The sequence below is a fragment of the Miniopterus natalensis genome, chromosome 7 (assembly GCF_054644295.1).
Source record: "Miniopterus natalensis isolate mMinNat1 chromosome 7, mMinNat1.hap1, whole genome shotgun sequence".
Classification (NCBI taxonomy): Eukaryota; Metazoa; Chordata; class Mammalia; order Chiroptera; family Miniopteridae; genus Miniopterus; species Miniopterus natalensis.
Window position 1 is genome coordinate 43,282,519 of NC_142087.1, and position 17,939 is coordinate 43,300,457.

At 36.5% G+C, this 17,939-nt stretch overlaps 1 protein-coding gene across 2 annotated transcripts in view; it reads right to left on the reverse strand.

Annotated features, from left to right (window-relative positions):
- ABHD3 (abhydrolase domain containing 3, phospholipase) overlaps window positions 1–17,939 on the reverse strand; it is a 35,025-nt gene that overhangs the window by 15,276 nt on the left and 1,810 nt on the right. For both annotated transcript variants that reach the window (XR_001603088.2, XM_016211511.2), the window contains exons 3-4: window positions 17,630–17,812; window positions 5,094–5,139 (exon numbers count right to left, since the gene is read on the reverse strand). Coding sequence is in view for 1 of the 2 variants with exons in the window: in XM_016211511.2 (XP_016066997.2) it covers window positions 5,094–5,139; window positions 17,630–17,812 (229 nt within the window). In the remaining variant the exon portion in view is untranslated. The remainder of the gene's footprint in view (window positions 1–5,093; window positions 5,140–17,629; window positions 17,813–17,939) is intronic.

Genomic DNA, 17,939 nt, shown 5'->3' on the forward strand with positions numbered 1-17,939 from the left:
CCTTCCCTAGCCTCAGGCAGCCACTAATCTACTTTTTTCAGTATGGATAGATGTTCCTATTCTTAACATTTCATACAATTGGAATCATACAACATGTGATCTTTTGTGACTGGCTTCCTTCACTTAGCATAATGTTTTCCAGGTTCACCCATGTTGTATCATGTATCAGTACTTCATCCCTTTTTAATGCTGAATAATACTCCATATATGGACATGCAATATTTTATTTACCCATTTGTCCATTGATAGGCATCTCAGTTCTTTCTACCTTTTGGTTAATATGAATAATGCTGCTATAAATATGTGTATACAAGTTATTGTATGAACATACATTTTCATTTCTCTTCAACATATACCTAAGATTGGAATTACTGTGTAATACAGTAACTCAATGTTTAACTTTTTGAGAAACTGCCAGACTATTTTATTTTTTAATTAAAATTTGTTTTTCAATTATAGTTAACATTCAATATTATATTAGTTTCAGGTATATAGCACAGTGTTTAGACATTTATGTAACTTAGACAGTGATTTCCCCCCAGTAAGTCTGGGATCTGCCTGCTGCCAGATTATTTTGCAAAGTAGCAAGGAGGGTTTTCTTGCTGGGCCTAGGGACACAGAAGTCTGTGTCACCTTATAACCAAAAGGAAGGAACCCTATGTAGCTTTCAACAAACTCAACTTTGGCTGAGTTCTTTGTAAATTATCATTCTTAAAGTAAGCTGGAAACATGACAGTTCATGAGGTAATCATTAATATTAGGGAGTTTGTGGAGAGCTTTCTGGATTCCTATCCTTGAAAAACAATCTGCAGAGTGCAAGAAAAGGTACCAACTACTCCAAGGACTCCAAGAACCCTGCAGGAATATGTAAAGATCAGTCTATTGAGATAAGAACTATGTCTCCTACAGCTAACAGCCCCAGGGGAACCAAAGTGTAGGCTTCTCATTTCCAAGTGAGCAAAGCTTTTGACTTTTCCTCAATGCGGCAATGACTAATTGGAAACGAAGACAATATGGTGGTGAAAAATTTCTACTTGACTGCTTCGCAGGAGCCATAGTAATCCCTAAAAATTCTAAGCATATCACCAACATATTTCAGCAAACCTTTTATTTTTGCATTTCTTCCACTCCTAGGAGAAGTGCTTACTCTAAATTTTATTTCACCCTTTCTAGCTCTTTTGGGTTCATTTCAGTTAGAGGCAGTTCCTTCCTGTTTGATCTTTGCTGATTCATCTTTTGTTCTTTTTTATGCCTAAGGTAAGGTCTTATTTACTCCGAGTCTGAGCTACATTGAACCCTTTCTGGAACAAGGTAAGGTATAAGTAAACATAGGGTTCCTCTGGTCTGAAACAGTAATTGTTCATAGCTTTAAGGCAGAAGGAAGAAGGGTTATCAAGGGACCTAAATATCAAAGCTAGCTCTAATGATCAATAATGTAATCCGATCCATTAGGGTATAAGAAGTATATATTAAATTATAATTAGTTAATTCCCTTAAATTTCTTTAAAGCAGTTTTTCTAAAAGGATATAATTACAATTACATTTTTCTCATTTTAAATTCTTACTTTTTTTTTTTTTTTTTTAATCCTCACCGAGGATATTTTTTTCATTGCTTTTTAGACGGAGTGGAAGGAGGGGGAGAGAGAGAGGGAGAGAAAGAAACATTGATGTGAGAGAGACACATCGATTGGTTGCCTCCTGCTCATGCATCGACTAGGGCCAGGGATCAAGCCTGCAACCGAGGTACATACCCTTGGCTGGAATAGAACCTGGGATCCTTCAGCCCGCCGGCCACTGAGCCAAACTGGCTAGGGCCTTTTCTTTCTTAAATTAGATCACATTAGCCTCTTTGATACAGATTTTTGCTGGGAGTACTAGTTCATCAGAGCTCAACCCTGTGCACTGTATAAGAATCAAAGGAACTCTTATCCCCTCACTTAGAACTCAGTGAATTCTTTAAAACAATAAAAAAAAGTTTATCTATATACCATCTCTTTGTAAGAACTCAAAGCATTTATGGAGATTTTTCAAAAATCCAATTGCTCTGGCTGGTGTGGCTCAGTTGGTTGGGCGTCATCCTGTGCACCAGGAGGTTGCAGGTTTGATTCCGGGTCTAGGGCACATGCCCAGGTTTTGGGCTCGATCCCCAGGAGGCAGCCAATTGATGTTATGCTCTCACATTGATGTTTCTCTCTCTTCTCCCTTCCTCTCTCTCTAAAAATCAATAAACTATTCTTTTGAAAGAATACAATTACATTTTATGTCTAAAAGTTACTGGGTTGCTGTGTTCTTTCAAAATAAATTTCCAATTAAATCTAAATGTTGAGGGTAAAAGGCTTTTCAAGCTTCCTCCTTCCTGTTTATTGTGCTCTAAGATGCTATCTGACCTTTCCCCTGAGTTCCAATTCCACTTGCACACTGACAATTTGTTTCTGTAGCCTGTACACTTCTCTTGAGCGCCAGGCTAGTATATCCAACCGTTTACTAGAAATTTCCACCTGGATGTTCTAAAACCACTCTAAACATCTAAAACTGAATTTATTTTTATTATACCAGAATCTCATAAATTCTCCTAAATTTCCTATTTCAGCAAATATCAGTGCCTTTTACCAGTTTGCCAAGCTAGAAATGTTAACCTTGACTCCCACATAATCTTTCTACTCCATGAATAAATACCCCTCATTTTTGCTCTCTCCTCTTTCTGCCTCCTACCTCTGCTTTCAAACTCTGGGTAGGTCTATAATAACTGTTTTGTTTTTTTAATGGCCTCCCAGCCTCCAGACCTCTACCCCTCCATCTCTTTTCTACACACTGCTTGAAGTTCTCTAAAACATGACCATGATCAAATTATTTCATATGTCAATTATACCTCAATAAAGCTAAAACATGTTTCTTTAACTGTCTATGGTTTGATACTAGGTTCCTGGGGATACTACACATGACTCTTCAAAATCTGGTCCTACCCCTTTTAGAAGAATTCCCACAACTTCCTGAATAATGAGAGGGAGTATAGCGTAACGGTCAAGAACACAAGCACATAGTCAGACTACCTGGGTCTGAATCCTGGCTCTGAATTTCTTGGCTAGGGCAAGTTCTTAACATATTTGTCTCATTTTCTTCTTCTGGAAAATGGGGGTGGTGGTGACCATGTTAACCTAAATCAATGGGTTGTTTCTCTTGCTGAATATTAAGTGCAAAAAGACATAACTAATATATTCTAAGGACTCGATAAACATTAGATAAAATTATCACCACCATTATCCTTCCACAGGTTAAGTATTTGCTGTTCTATGCTCTTTAATACCTTGCTCTTTATGCTGAGAAGGCTCCTCTATCCCCTTTCCTGGTACAATATCATAGCCTTCAAGATCCAACTCATATTTACCTCCACTACAATGTTCTCTCACCTCCCCCAGGCAGTTTAGTTACTCCATCTCTTTATGCTCTTAAAAAATCTTCTCACAGTTACACTTAGCACTGTATTGTGCATATTTTTATGTGTCTGACTCTCTCTTGTAACTAAAGTTAAAGCTGCTAAGGCATGGGGTTGTGTCGAATAATATGTACACTCCTCACCCTACAGTGCCTGATTTAACAGGCACACAGCACGGCTCTGCTGAATGAACAGATCTCTGTCCCTCACTTTGTGGGACCTAATGGAGTTTACTTTGTAGCACATTATTTCCTTGACAGCCTCAGACCATGTCTTCCCATCTTTGTATCTTTGAAACACCTAGAAAGACACACAGCAGACAGGAGCTACTCAAAAACAATTTACACCCTGGTTGGTGTGACTTAGTTGGTTGGAAATGTCGTCCTGTACACTGAAGGTCTCGGGTTCAATTCCAGTCAGGGCACATCCTTAGGTTTCCGGTTCGATTCCTGGTCGGGAGCTTAGGGGAGGCAACCAATGGATGTTTCTTTCTCACACTGATGTTTCTGTCTCTCTCTGCCTCTATCTCTTTCTCTCTCCCTTCCCCTCTCTCTGAAAATCAATGAACGTGTCGTAGGGTAAGGATTTAAAAAATAAATAAAGAGTGCTGTGCTTTTACAAACAAACAAACAAAAAGCAATTTGCTTGGTCCAGGGCCACAATGGCAAATTCAAATCTTTCCCTTCAGAGTACCTACCATCTATCTACAAGATTCCTAAAAGGCTGGATAAATAAGGAAATGTGAACCTTCACATCAAATTATTTATTATGAGGTACTTGAGTAAGACCATAAACACTTTACAGCTTTTAAAATCATATGATCTTCATTCCCTCCAAGTCACTTTAAGGTTAAGAGAAAAAGCTCCTCCTCCTTCTCATAAAGTACTGGCATTAGTGACACAATTATATTTTTTTATCTTCAGGATGACTAATTTATAGTCTTAACATTCTCTATCAATGACTCAAAAAAAAGTTTCTTTCATTTCTGATAGAATTGCCTTTGACCTGTTGAAGTGGTAAGGGACTAATAGCTGAAAAGCTTTCAGAAAAATTCAGTGAGTGTAATATTTCTCATTCCAACTCACAGGTTTAACATCAGATAGAGTGATGATTTTCTAGGAGATGCAAGAACTTGTATTATCAGAACAAAAAAACTTTAGGGGTTAGAGAAAAAAGCTGATTTAAAATAATATTTTCTCTATGTAAATTTTGGGCAAATAGGCATATAACATAGTCATTCCACTTCATGAAAATGTAAATTTCTTAAGTAAAAAAAAGTATCACTGTGCTGGTTAATTTGTTGTGTACTAATTAATTTTTAAAGGAAATATGTTTTGCATTAAAAATGATGTAGATAAATACCTATTGATGTTAAAATACAGTAAGTACAAAAGTTAAGTTTTAAAATAAAATGTTAAATTACATACTTGTCATTTAAATATAGGATCTGAATGAACATAGACTAAGGGGATTCCCCTGGTTGTATAATTATGGATCTTACAATTTTCCTTTTTTTTTGTTTTTTTTGCTTATCTGTACTTTTCCACAGTGAGCTTGTATTGTTTATATGACTTATCCTAAACAAAAAGAAATATGCTTTTCATTATAAAACTAGAAATGATTCTTTTAAAAATTAAGCTATTAATTTAAATTTACTTACCAAGAGGTTCTCCCCCGCCATTCCTCTGTTGTTAAAAACCACACATCTAAAAACCAGAAAAAATTTTGTTATTTTTACATGATTCTTGCTCACAATATATTATCAAAATCATCTTACCAGAGCTGTTTTAGAGCATGAAAATATTTTAAAAAATCTGTTCCAAAGACATGAGAATGCTTGACAATTTCATCTAAAAGTATGAAAATATATTTCCAGTTCTCTAAATTCAATATTTGGGTTCAAATCAGAAAACTGTATATTGAAGTGAGGTTAAATTTTCCTACCCAAAGCAGAATTTTTACAGCTTCTTCCATGCATATGTGTATGCCTCCAATAAATGTTATTAAAACAATTCTAAATACAAGTCAAATTTAATTGTTTTTGGTTCAAATTTTAAAAAGTCCTCTACCTATTCCATTTGTAACATTAATAAATATCTATTTCTATCTTAAGAAATAGCTCTTGTTCCCTTAGGGTTCAGCAAACACCAATACTGGAATTTTACCTGAGGTGAAAACATTACCACAGGTGGAACTGAAAGGAGCCTGGCACCTGAGCTGGTAGGATGGGGACCCACTGTGCTACTGCTGGGTGTTCAGTTGACTAATGGGAGGAAAGACTACCTACCTGTGTTTTCTATAATCCTGTTTGGCTGTCCTGGGTCAATGGTCACATGTAAAGGGCTTAGAGTAGTGTTGGCTCATGTTAAATACACAAAGACAGCTACTAGTAACAATGCTGCCATTAAAGCCTTGCTAGCTTTAAAAAGTCATTCTGCATTTAAAATACTTAACTCTCATTAAACTTTCAGATAATCCCAGATATGTATTTTGAAACACCCTGAAACAAAATCCTGACTTGTGCCTGCACAGGTTCTCTTTGATTTCATCTACATTCATGTTGATTAAAATTCATTTTGTTTTTGACTGTTTACTTATCCAATCAACCAAGGCCATTTAAGGTTCTAATTCCCTTCTTTCAGGGTGCTGCTGGTTATTGCATAGGTTCTAAGCACCGATGAGCTGACTGCCTTACAAAACATTCAACATCTCTTGACTCTCTTCTCAGGGGCTTAGATTTCAATGTGATATTCAGGATATGTTTCTGTAAAGGAATTCTTTCTTGCATCTGAAAGGTCATATAAAGAATTTTACTAGGCCCAACTGAAAAAAAAATGTTTAAAAATCTCAGGAATCCATTTTGAGAAAAAGCTAGAAATATGTTTTATTGACTAGTCAAAGAAAGATCTTAAATATACTCTAAAAACATGCAGAAAAGTTAGCACAGAGTCAATTAGTCCTTAATCTTTTCTCGCTAAAAAAAATGGCAAGACAGGGAGGGAGAGAGCTGTGGAGGGGGGAAAAATGGTCAAAAAGACTGAACATAAATAAAAATCTAAGTTAACCACTTGTATTTACTTGCATAAGCACCTAAGTTACACTGGAATTGGGGCTAAAGTTAATTGTGACCTTGAACCTTGAAGATCCTAGTCATTCAGAAAAGAACCACTTTTAGAGTGCAAGCCCCACATAAGGATAAAAACGGCTTCTGGGGCAAGATATCACCATGTGACTGCCACTGAGAAGAGAATAGAACTTGTGAGGAGAAAGAAAAAGATTTTCTGCAAACTCATGAAAAAGCAGCCTATCCACCTGGGATTTCCTTCCAAACTGCAGACTGGGGGTATCCATACTTTTCAGGCAACTTTGAAAAGTGGATCACAGCTCTGGTTATCTCTTGCTAGAGGAGGAATTGTACTGACCTCTCTCCACAGGCCTTAGTTCCTGACAGTGTTCATGCAGTAGCAGTGATTATTGTGTATACTTCTAAGTCTCGTAAATGGGGCACAGAGATGAAGAACGAAGGAGCAAAGCAGCTATAGAGAAAGGCATCCTTCTTTCATTTAATACCTTTTCTGCCCTGACAGTCATCAGGGAACACTTTACATATAAAGCTAAAAGAGGCAGTCGTGAAATGACGAGACAAAAATTCTGAGATATTCTAAACTAAAAAGGAAGAGACATAAAGGGGCTCATCAGGTAACAAATGCAAGGCAAAAACCAACAAAAGACTACTCACACTCCTTAATGTATGTTGGAATTACTAAACTAACTTCCAGGTGGCTAATTCTGAGACTATCTAAAAAGATAGAATAGCCAGGTGAAGTAGAACCCCAGGAGTCTCTGCTTCCTGCTTACACATGAGCTTTACAGACTCTGCTGGACCATCCCAGTACTAGTCTCCCATACCTTTGTCTATAGCTAATATAAATTCTTTTAGAACAGCTTACATCTTTCTCTTCCCTACTTGATGTATAAAAAACCCACAAAGGACATGTTTGTCTTTTCTACTTAGTGATGCTGCTGGTGGTTTAGACTCCATACCCCAATACTGGTCTTTTTTTGCTAGCAATGGCCCAATAAACCCTTTCTTTTTAAAAAACATTCAGTCTTTTTAAAGTTAAAATTTTTGTTTAACAGAAACACTTACTATCCCTAAGGCATTCAATAAGCCCCTGTTAACTTTGTAACAGCTCTCTCCAAATAATTTCTATAATTTCTCCCAAACAACTTTAAAGGGTATGTATATGAGAAAAAAAATTTCTGAATAACTTATTTCTCCTGCATATTTTATCCATTTAAATTTTCTTCTCAAAACATGGAAAATATAAATAAATACCAAATAAAGAAGAAATACCAAATAAAGAATAAATACCAAATGAAGAATAAATCTGGTATTAAGAATTTTCTGTGACAATGGAACACATTAACCAGGGAAGCAGGTAAATCTCCTTTAATGAAGGTTAAATAAAAAGAAGAGGATTTCTCAACCTTTAGCACTATGGATATTATGGACCAAAGAATTCTTTACAATGGGGGCTGTTTGAGAACCACTATTACAGTGAGATGGACCAGATAGCTTTGTATCTGTTCAAGCCCAGTGATTTACCAGAATAAAGGAATTTTATCAGATGACCTAAAATATTTTCCAGTTCTAAGATTCCACAAGTCTTTGATTCTAAGGCTAGAAATAAGATAGCATAGAGATCATGTATCATAGAAATGTACATTTCAAACCTATATGATCTTATTAACCAATGTCACCCCAATAAATTTAATAAAAATTAAACTGGGAAAAAAAAGAAATAATAATCAGCAAAGGATGGAGTGAGATGAACATTCAAAGAGCACTACACTGATTTCAGATAACAGCAGCGACAGATATTCATTAGTGTTTACTATGTGCCAGATCATGTTCTAAGCACTTTACACAAATATTAATATTGGAATAATACATTCATTCAAAAGTTTATTAAACAGTATTTACTGGACTAATTTTTTAAAATTGATTTGAGAGAGAGAGGGGAAGGGAGAGAGACCTGCAACCTTGGCATATCAGGACAATGCTCTAACTAACTAAGCTACCCAGTCAGGGCTTTACTGAACTAATTTTAAGATTGAATTAGAGCTTATAGGAGAAAAATGAAATAAAATATGAGGTTCCTGGCCTCAAGGAGAGTGGAGTCTAGTTAGGTTGAAAAAAATGCACCATATTTTCAGTTGAGTGATTACAACGAAAGTGATATCACAAGGCAAAATATGATTCAGTGTCCAATGAGTGGTATAGATAATAAAGCCTTATGAGGTCAGGATGGGCAAAATTGATTAGGAAATGATTCATGAAAAAGGCAGATAGATCTTTATGCTGAGAATGAAAAATGGTAAAGTTTTCAGCAGAAGAAAAGTACAGAATATAATATGGGTTGAAGGGAGCAATGTGAGCAAAGATATATGGTAGGCATGTATAAAATTTTCTAAGGGATGAGAAAATAGATCATCTTTGCTGAAACATGCTACCTAGAGGGTAATGGTAGAAAATAAGGATGAAAAAATAGGTTAGGACCAAAATAGGCAAAGGATTCTGGTCTTGGTCCAGTAACTCAATTGGTTAGAGCATTGTCCTGACCCATCAAGGTTGTGGGTTTGATCCCTAGTCAGGGCTCATATAAGAATCAACCAATGGATGCATGAATAAGTAGAACAACAAATCTCTCTCTCTCTCTCTCATCAATTAAAAAAAAAAAGGCATAAGGTTCTGAATGCCAGATGAAGATGACAAGGAAGTTTTACTTCCAGAAATGTCAGAGTAAATCCTATTGGGGCAACCCCTCCATAGAATAGTAACTATAACTCCTGACAAGTTATAAGGAAGTGGAGAACAGCCAAAAGCAAATGAATGGAAGTTGACACTTGGAAGAAAAAAATGGCATTGGGTGAGCTCCCTGCTTTTCCTGCTTTTTGCCTGAAGGGAGGCACTGGTTGGTATTACTCAATGATGGATAAAAGTCAGAAATGCTTAGTCTCATGGGCTTGAAAAACCAGAAAACAGAGTTTGGTGCATAATAGCAGTTAGAAAATGAGAGGAAAATCTCAGAAAAGAGAGAAACACAAAGGGAGACTACTAAATTCTGGATAAAAACTGGGCCCAAAGCCCTGGCTGACCCTTCATTTATACATATATGAGGCAGACTCCAAGAGGTTCAATTAAGTATAAAAAACTGAACAGAGACTTCAGCTGCTATCTACGACAGAGAATACAGAGTTTGAAGTTTGAGTTTAGCCAAGTTATCTGCCTGATCAAACAAACAAACAAACAAACAAACAAACAAACAAACAAAAGCACTCTTTGGGAAAATATAACAGAATCCAGAACCTCTACAATGGATCGAACTGTCCAGAACACAAAATTACTAAACCATGAAGAAACAGAAAAACATAAGAGATGGTCTAGATGTTAAAATTAATAGATAAAGATTTAAAGCACCTATTATAACTATGCTCAAGGACATAAAGAAAAATAAGCTAGTAATGAATTAAAAAATAGGAAATCTCAGCAGATGAATGAAACATTTGAAATTGTAGAACAGAAAAATATAATATCTGAAATAAAAAATTCACTAGATTTTCAAACTGCAGTTCCAATCTAAAAATAAGAGAGAAAAGTGAATAGAAAAGTGATTTGTGGAACAATATCATAAGATCTAACATACACAAAATTGTGGTCCCAGAAGTAGAGGAAAAAGAAAAGGGACAGAACGCTATTTGAAGAAATAGTGGCAAAAATTTTCCAAATTTTTGAAAAATACACAAACTCTTAGACTCAAAAAGAGAAAGAAAACTGGTGGGGGAAAATAGAGGAACAACAACAAAAAAGAAAACAAGTAATGAAATGGTAAATCTTATAGCCATCACATCAATAATTACATTAAGTGTAAATGAACTAAAATCTCCAATCAAAAGGCAGAGATTGTCAGACTGGATAAAAAAGCAAGACCCAACTATATGCTATCTACAAGTAATAAACTTTAAATATAGAGACACAGATACTTTGAATGAAAGTATAAAAAAAGATATATCATGTAAACACTAAACATTAGGAAGCTAGAGTGGCTACAGTAATATCAGGTAAACAATACAACCAGAGCTAAAGAAGGACATTTCATAATGGTAAAAGAGTTAATTCATAGGAAGACTAACAATCTTAACTCTATATGTGACAAATAACAAAGCTTCCAAATACATGAAGCAAAAATTTATAGAATTGGAGAAACAGAAAACCCACAATCATAGTTAATTTTAACATCCTTCTATCAATGAGACAAAAATAGTTAGTAAAGATGTAAGCAGTCTAAATAACATAATTGACTATCTTAACATAATTTACATTTATGTAACACTCGATCCAACAACATAATATACATTCTTTTTAAAAAATGATAATACTTGAACATTTCCAAACTCACTAAGGTCCTAAAGGTATTAAAAGAGATTAACATAACTCATCAACCTTTTTCTAGAATGTGAAGCATCAGAAATCAAATACAATAATTAACAAGAATATATTACTGACTGTATTACATACCCAGCTCCTGATTATCATAAGGTAATGGAGAACAGTGAAAGTTAACTCATAATTCAAGAATCTTGTTCTCTTGTTTCAACTCTTTCCCTACAAAATCTATTCCCTGAGTAGGAAACATGACTTGTTTGCCTGTCATGTCTTGAATTTCCCTGATAAAACTAAGTCCTATGGTATTACAGATCTACATTATCCCCAAAGACAAAAATCACGGGATTTGAGGAGCTAGTTGTTTCCAAGCTAAGAGCCTGGGACATCCAAGGGTGTAAAAAACTAGTAAAGAAGAGTTTTCAAGAATGATTAACATTTCAAAGAGCCCAAAAGAAATCATACCTTTATCTGTGCCAAGGCTCTACAGTTGAATTGTGTGTTTTTTTAAAAAAAACTTTGATTTCAGAGAGAGAAAGGAGGAGAGAGACAGAAACATCAATGATGGGAGAGTCGTCACTGATTGGCTGCCTCCTGCACGCCCCCGACTGGGGATCAAGCCCGCAACCCAGGCATGTGCCCTGACTGGGAATTGAACCGCAATCTCCTGGATCCTGCGTCGATGCTCAACTGCTGAGCCACACCAGACCAGGCTACAGTTGAATCTTAACCCTGTCACACACTGTCTAATTTTGATAAAATTAATAACATTTTTGTTCTGGTTTTGGTTGGTAAAACAGGGATAATAACATATATCTTGGAATTGGATACATATTAAATAAGGTAACCTATGTATAGCAATGAATATGGGGCCTATCATGTGGCAGGCACTCACCAAAGCTAAATTTAATTCTAGTAAACCAAAATGGCAATTGTGGTTATCTCTTGCTGCTCATAAGCTCTAAGTGACCCTATGAATTAAAACAAAAAAAGATCAACAAGTTAATATTTAATTAATACAAGTTATTTTGTAGGCACAACATTTCAAAACCAGTGACCACAGAGGGAAAAAAGAGTCAAAATTAATCTTAATATGAGAAAGCTGATAACCTTATTATACAACTAGCATCAGGAGTTCTCTTTCAGTGATCTCTTAGAACATTTAAAAAAAATCTTTTCCCCCCATTAGCTCTAACAGTTTTCTTATTAAATCTCCCATTTTCTCTAACATTGACTCAGTTGATTTCTGATATTCTCATATTTTATCTTACTCATTTGAATTCTAGCTGGATCTCTTTGGCATTTTTGTAGATTCTGTCAACTAAAGACCTACTTCAATCAGCCTACAGAAAACCCTATTTAATAACAAAAGTGCTCTACATTTATAGTGCTCTGAACTAATAGGAATTATTCCAGTGTCACAGGTCACTGCTGAAAACTTTATCATCCCAAACTGAGTCACAGATGTGTGTGTTCTAGGATGTAGATTACACTGGCCATTCCACCTTAGTAAGGCATTACTTTCCTTCTCTGTGTACCACCCATGGTCTGGCCAGGCACACTGCTGTCCCTAGGCCCTCCTGGGATGGTGTCTTGGCTGGAAATAGGGCATAGCAAGTAAGTACCTCATTTCCATCAGACCACACTAAGAGTGAGGCTCTTCGCTAAACCAGACAATGGCCTGATTCACTCCTTTATGTTTCAAGGATAATACTTTTTAAATGGACTTCAAGTACTAGTCAAAGCTTTTCACATCCATACATGCAATCCTCAAAACCCTATGAGGTATAAGTATCTTTACAGATAAAAAACTGAGGTCCAGATTCAATAATTTGTCCATGGATACACAGGTTGTATGTGACAAAGGTGAGATATGAATCCAGGCAGCTCTGACTCAAGAATCCACTGAACCACCTCACTATGCTCCCCCATGCTATCTAAGCTAGTAACATTAAAGTCTCTCTTTCCCAAGACGATGAGTGCTCTGAAACAGAGTCCTCTTTGAATGCATGCCAGCTCTGGTAAAAAGAGCTTTGTCCTGCCCTGGCTGGTGTGGCTCACTTGGTTGGAGTGTTGTCCTGTACACTGAAAGGTTGTGGGTTCAATTCCCGGTCAGGTTGCATACGGGGGTAACTGATCAATGCTTCTCTCTTAAATTGATGTTTTTTTCTTTCTCTCTCCCCTCCCCTTCCCTTTTCTCTAAAATCAATAAGCATACCCTCAGGTGAGGATTTAAAAAAAAGAGCTTTGTCACTGAAAGTTTCTTAATTGAGGTATCATTTTATAGTGGAATATCTAGCAATTAGATAGATATTGTTAGGTCCCTAGAGAATGGTACTTGTCAGTATCCACTATAATGTTTTCCAGAAATACCTTCATTTCAGTGCTTTCTAATATGCATTATTTCATCTAGCCAGTCTAATGAATAATCATTAACTGACTCATTCTCAAAATTTTAAAAACCAAATTATTTTGACAACAAAAGAATGACAAAAATACTTTTAGATCAAAACAGTCTAATGTTAATTTAAAATGACTCTGTATCTAAGAGACTGCTTTTAGACTGGGGGGTCATCACAACTCGTTGTTCTGTTTTAACACCTCCTCTTCTTCTTCCTTCAGGAAGAGTCTACAGGTGGCCTGCCAGAGCACTTCTAATGCTGCAAGAAAAGCAGCTGAATGTCACCTAAAGCTTAGTATCCACTGGTGATACTTCCCCTAAATCAAAATTGCACAGGCCCAAACTCCAAACTGGAAAGTAAAGGAATGTTTTAAAATCGTCAAGTGTGTGATCCATTCCTGCTCTTGTCTCCTGAGGTCATCTTAACTTCCAGCAGTTAAGTAATAAAGAGATTGACCCGTCCAGAATTATGTAATAATAAGTTCATTTGAAATCTAGGTCAGTCATTAAGTATTTTGGTACTGTACAGTATAGTACCAGAACCTATATTCCCAACGAGCACGCAATCTAGTTGAAGTGGTAAAGAGCATGCAGTAGTAGGGAAGAAATGCATTAGAAAGCACCAGGATTGGCCACAAGTGACAGAAAACTAGAAATATCAGTGACTTAAACAAGATACACGTTTATTTCTCATGTAAAAAAATCCAAGAAGGTGGACTGGGGATTGTACGGTGTCCCACAGTGTCAGGAAGCTAAGTCTCTTATACTATGTTGCTTCATAACTCACAGCTGCTTCAGCCAGCTATCACATCTGCATTCCAGGGCCCAAGACAGAGAAAAACGAATGGAGAAAGCACCAACGTCCTTTAAGGATGCTTTCCAGCAACTGTGCAAACCACTTTTACTGATATCACTTCGGCCTACTGTTTCTTAGCTTCAAGGGAGGCTTTAAAGTGAAGTCTCTATTTTGGGCAGCCATGTACCCAACTGAAATTGGAAGATTCTGTTGCTGGGGAAAAATGGGAGAATTAATATTGGGAGGTAACTGGCAGCCCATGGCACTGAGTGGTCAAAGTATTACAAATGCCAGGATTCTGGAATATCAGAAAAAACAAGTGAGATATTTTATGGAGGGAATGAATAAATCACGAGTGTCAGATGCAACTGAAAGGGCAAGGAGAACACGGATGGATAAAGCAAAATACTTAATGACTGACCTAGATTTCAACAAGCTTATTATTACATGATTCTGGATGGGTCACTCTTTTTTTTGTTAATCCTCACCTGAGGATTATATATATATATATTTTTTAGAGAGAGTGGAAGGGAGGGGAAGGAAGAGGGAGAAAGAGAGGTAGAGAGAGAGAAAGAAAGACATTGATTGGTCGCTTCCCCCCAACATGTGCCTGGGGGACTGAACCTGCAAACCAGGTACGGGCACTGGACTGGGAATCAAACCCATGACCTTCAGGTCATGGTCTGACACTCTAACCACTGAGCCACACCGGCCAGCACATGTTGGGTCACTCTTTAGAATATTACCTGGGGGTGGAATAAAATGGTAGATGAAGGTTCTCAATAACAGAGGTCAAAGAAAAGAGAATGTGGATGTTCTCAGAGTTACTGCTTTTCTCCCTGTTTTTAGTTGTAGTGCCAGAAACTAATTCAGAGGATGTTTGGAAAAAGATTTAAGGAAACAGGATATGGCCCTGGCAGGATGGCTTAGTTGGTTGGAGCACTGTCCTGTAACCAAAAGGTTGTGGGTCTGATACCTGCTTAGGGCACATACCTAGGTTGGGGTTCGATCTTCAGTCAGGGTGTTTATAGGAAGCAACTGATCGATGTTTCTCCCTCTCTCTCTCTCCCTTCCTCTCTCTCTGAAATCAATAAACATATCCTTGGGTGAAGATTAAAAAAAAGAAGAAAAAAGGATATTATCCAGGTACACAAAATTCTATCCATTAGGCTATATTACTGAATATATATATTTTTTAATCTTGAACAAGTAGATAAGATTTCTAACTACTTTTTCTATCAGATGGGTGTAACTTATTAGTGGGGACAATTCCCCCCCCCCCCACTTTTTCCCTCTGGTTTCTATGAGGAGGCTTCTCTCTAAACATACTCCTGGACTCCTGGTCTTTCCCACTTAATTTGTTCTCCAGGAGATGGAGGACTTATCTAACTGATAACATTCGGAAGAATGACTGGAGCTGTATGGCTCAGCAGGTCTCTTCTCCTCTCAAAGGCAAGTTTATGCAGGGAGTACAAACTGCGCTCTGCCAATGAAGACGGACAGCGCGCCGGCTGGCCAAGTATTTCCCCCGTTCTGTTCTATGTACCTTTGATTTCTTCATAAGGCCTTTGCTCACAATTAAACGTTAGCTGAGTTTCCATCTCACCCATTGTTCATTCTGAATTAGGAGACTTTAACAGAAAAGCTTTGTGTCTTTGTTAGTTTTCAGGTACAAGAAAACATTTGTTTAACAACAACAGTTAAACCCTTATGTTTTATTTGTCCATACACCAGGAGCTAAGTTCTCTCTAATGTCTAAATTATATCTCACCAGTAAAGCATCAAGAATTCCCTGGTGACCTGACAGAATTCATGGCCCTCCCTACGTACTCAACTTTTACACAAGATAGTAACTACGGCCCAAAGGCAAGTGTACTCCCATGATATTGGGGGGTTCATACTTCCTATGACACTACTGTATAACAGACATTGTAATAATATCCAAGCAGTCCTGCAAAGAAACTAGATGTTTATATTTCCAAGAGGTAGGTTTGCTTGTACTTGCTCTTTAAATTATAAAAAGTGTTCTACTTTAATCAGGAAATAGAAGATCTGGGAAGAAAAATATGAACATTTCTAAAGACCCATTTTGTTCAGGGCACTAAACCAAGTACTTTATACATTCTGATTCATTAAACTCTCTGTAGTAAGAAACTGTGATTGGTGAAGTACCTAGCTCAAAGCCTTCCTTATGTTATATATTCTCAATAAAATTTCTAAATCCATAGAAGAGATTTTAACCCTTAGGGAAGTCAGAACCTCCCAACAGCTTTGAAGCACAGTGTAATGATAGCATGGTAATAAAATTTGGCTACTTTTACAAATGATGGAAGAAAAACCATACATACTGGCAACTCCAGGACTTACGAGATTCAACTGCATTGTTTTTAAAAGTACTTTCTAAGTCTTGGGAGATTGGTCAGGCCAAGTATAGAATGAGCAATTTAAATATGTGCAAAAGGCTTTATGATATGTACTTTTTGAGCATGACTAAATTTTAGCAAAAAATTGGAATCAAGCCTCACACTGGTGCTTAAACATCAAATAATGATAAATTTCTGCTAGAGTTAGTACAAATTTCGTTGGAACCATAATTCTGAAACACCATATCAAAGCTCCTGAGAGATTGTCACTTCATGAACAAAATAGGCTTTATCTGCAAAAGATCAGAGTTAATGTGTCAAAATTGAAATAATTCTTATGGCATTTCCCCTTTATATCAAAATATTGTTATTTTTATTATTGATACTATTACAGGTGCATATAAAATTATTTTTATTAATATAAACTCAACCTCAGTTTTTCACGCAAACAAGTGTTTCAAGTTTAACAAAAGATATGACTCTACTTTAAATGCAACTCGGAGTGTTCCATTACAATAATTACTATCAACTGAAAAAGACAGGCACAAAAAAGCAATACCGTTCACAATGACTCTGCTTTAAGATTTTAGAGTTGAATCTGAAACTTAAAGTTGCTGAGTCAACTGTATCTGGTGACTGAGTTGCATAATGGTTATTCAAAAATGGTGTGACAACATTAACTGAACACTAGCCATGTGCACATACAAACGGCTGCAGAGAGGAAGCACAGATCACCTTTAGGAAAATAAGGACACCTACAAGCTGATTCTGAATATTTTTTACACTTGAGATCTGAGCCAATGAGACAAGATAAGTGGATCCAGGGCTCAAATATGTACTCTCTCAGGGATCTGTAACCGCTATTCTGCACAGCACTCCCTGCAGTGGAACCTACTGCTTTTCAGAGCTGGGTCCTATGTCAACACCTAGGTGATTCTACTTTCATTTATTCATTCAACCAAATCTGCCGAGTGCCTATTGTGCTAAGTACTACTTCCCATGAAATGATTCAGTTATGCATCTTCCTGAAAAAAAGAGGGGAAGGAAGAAACAGAAAAAATAATAATTTAGGGGGTTGCTTAATCCATGCAAGAAATAACAAGTATTTCTGAAACAAACAGAAAGATATATTTGCATTTAATTTAGAATGAATTAAGTGAAAAATGGAAATTTTTTTTTTTACCAGTACCTGTATCCTAATTCTTCACTAAAATGGATCATATGAAGGATATACGATTCCTTGCTTGTTCCAGTGAGGCCAGGCAACAATAAGATAGTAGGTCTGGTGCTGGCATCCATATAACTCTTACTGTTATCATTATCAAACCAGTCCAGTAAAATCTGTCCTCCATCTGCAGTTTTAATAAGTTCACTAAAAGAAATAATTCAAAGACATATTCAGTATTTCAAGTCGTGTCTTAATATTAGTGTCTTAATTCTATAAATATATGATATTTGGTCATCTCAAGATAACTTTTCCCCCAGCACTCACTAACACA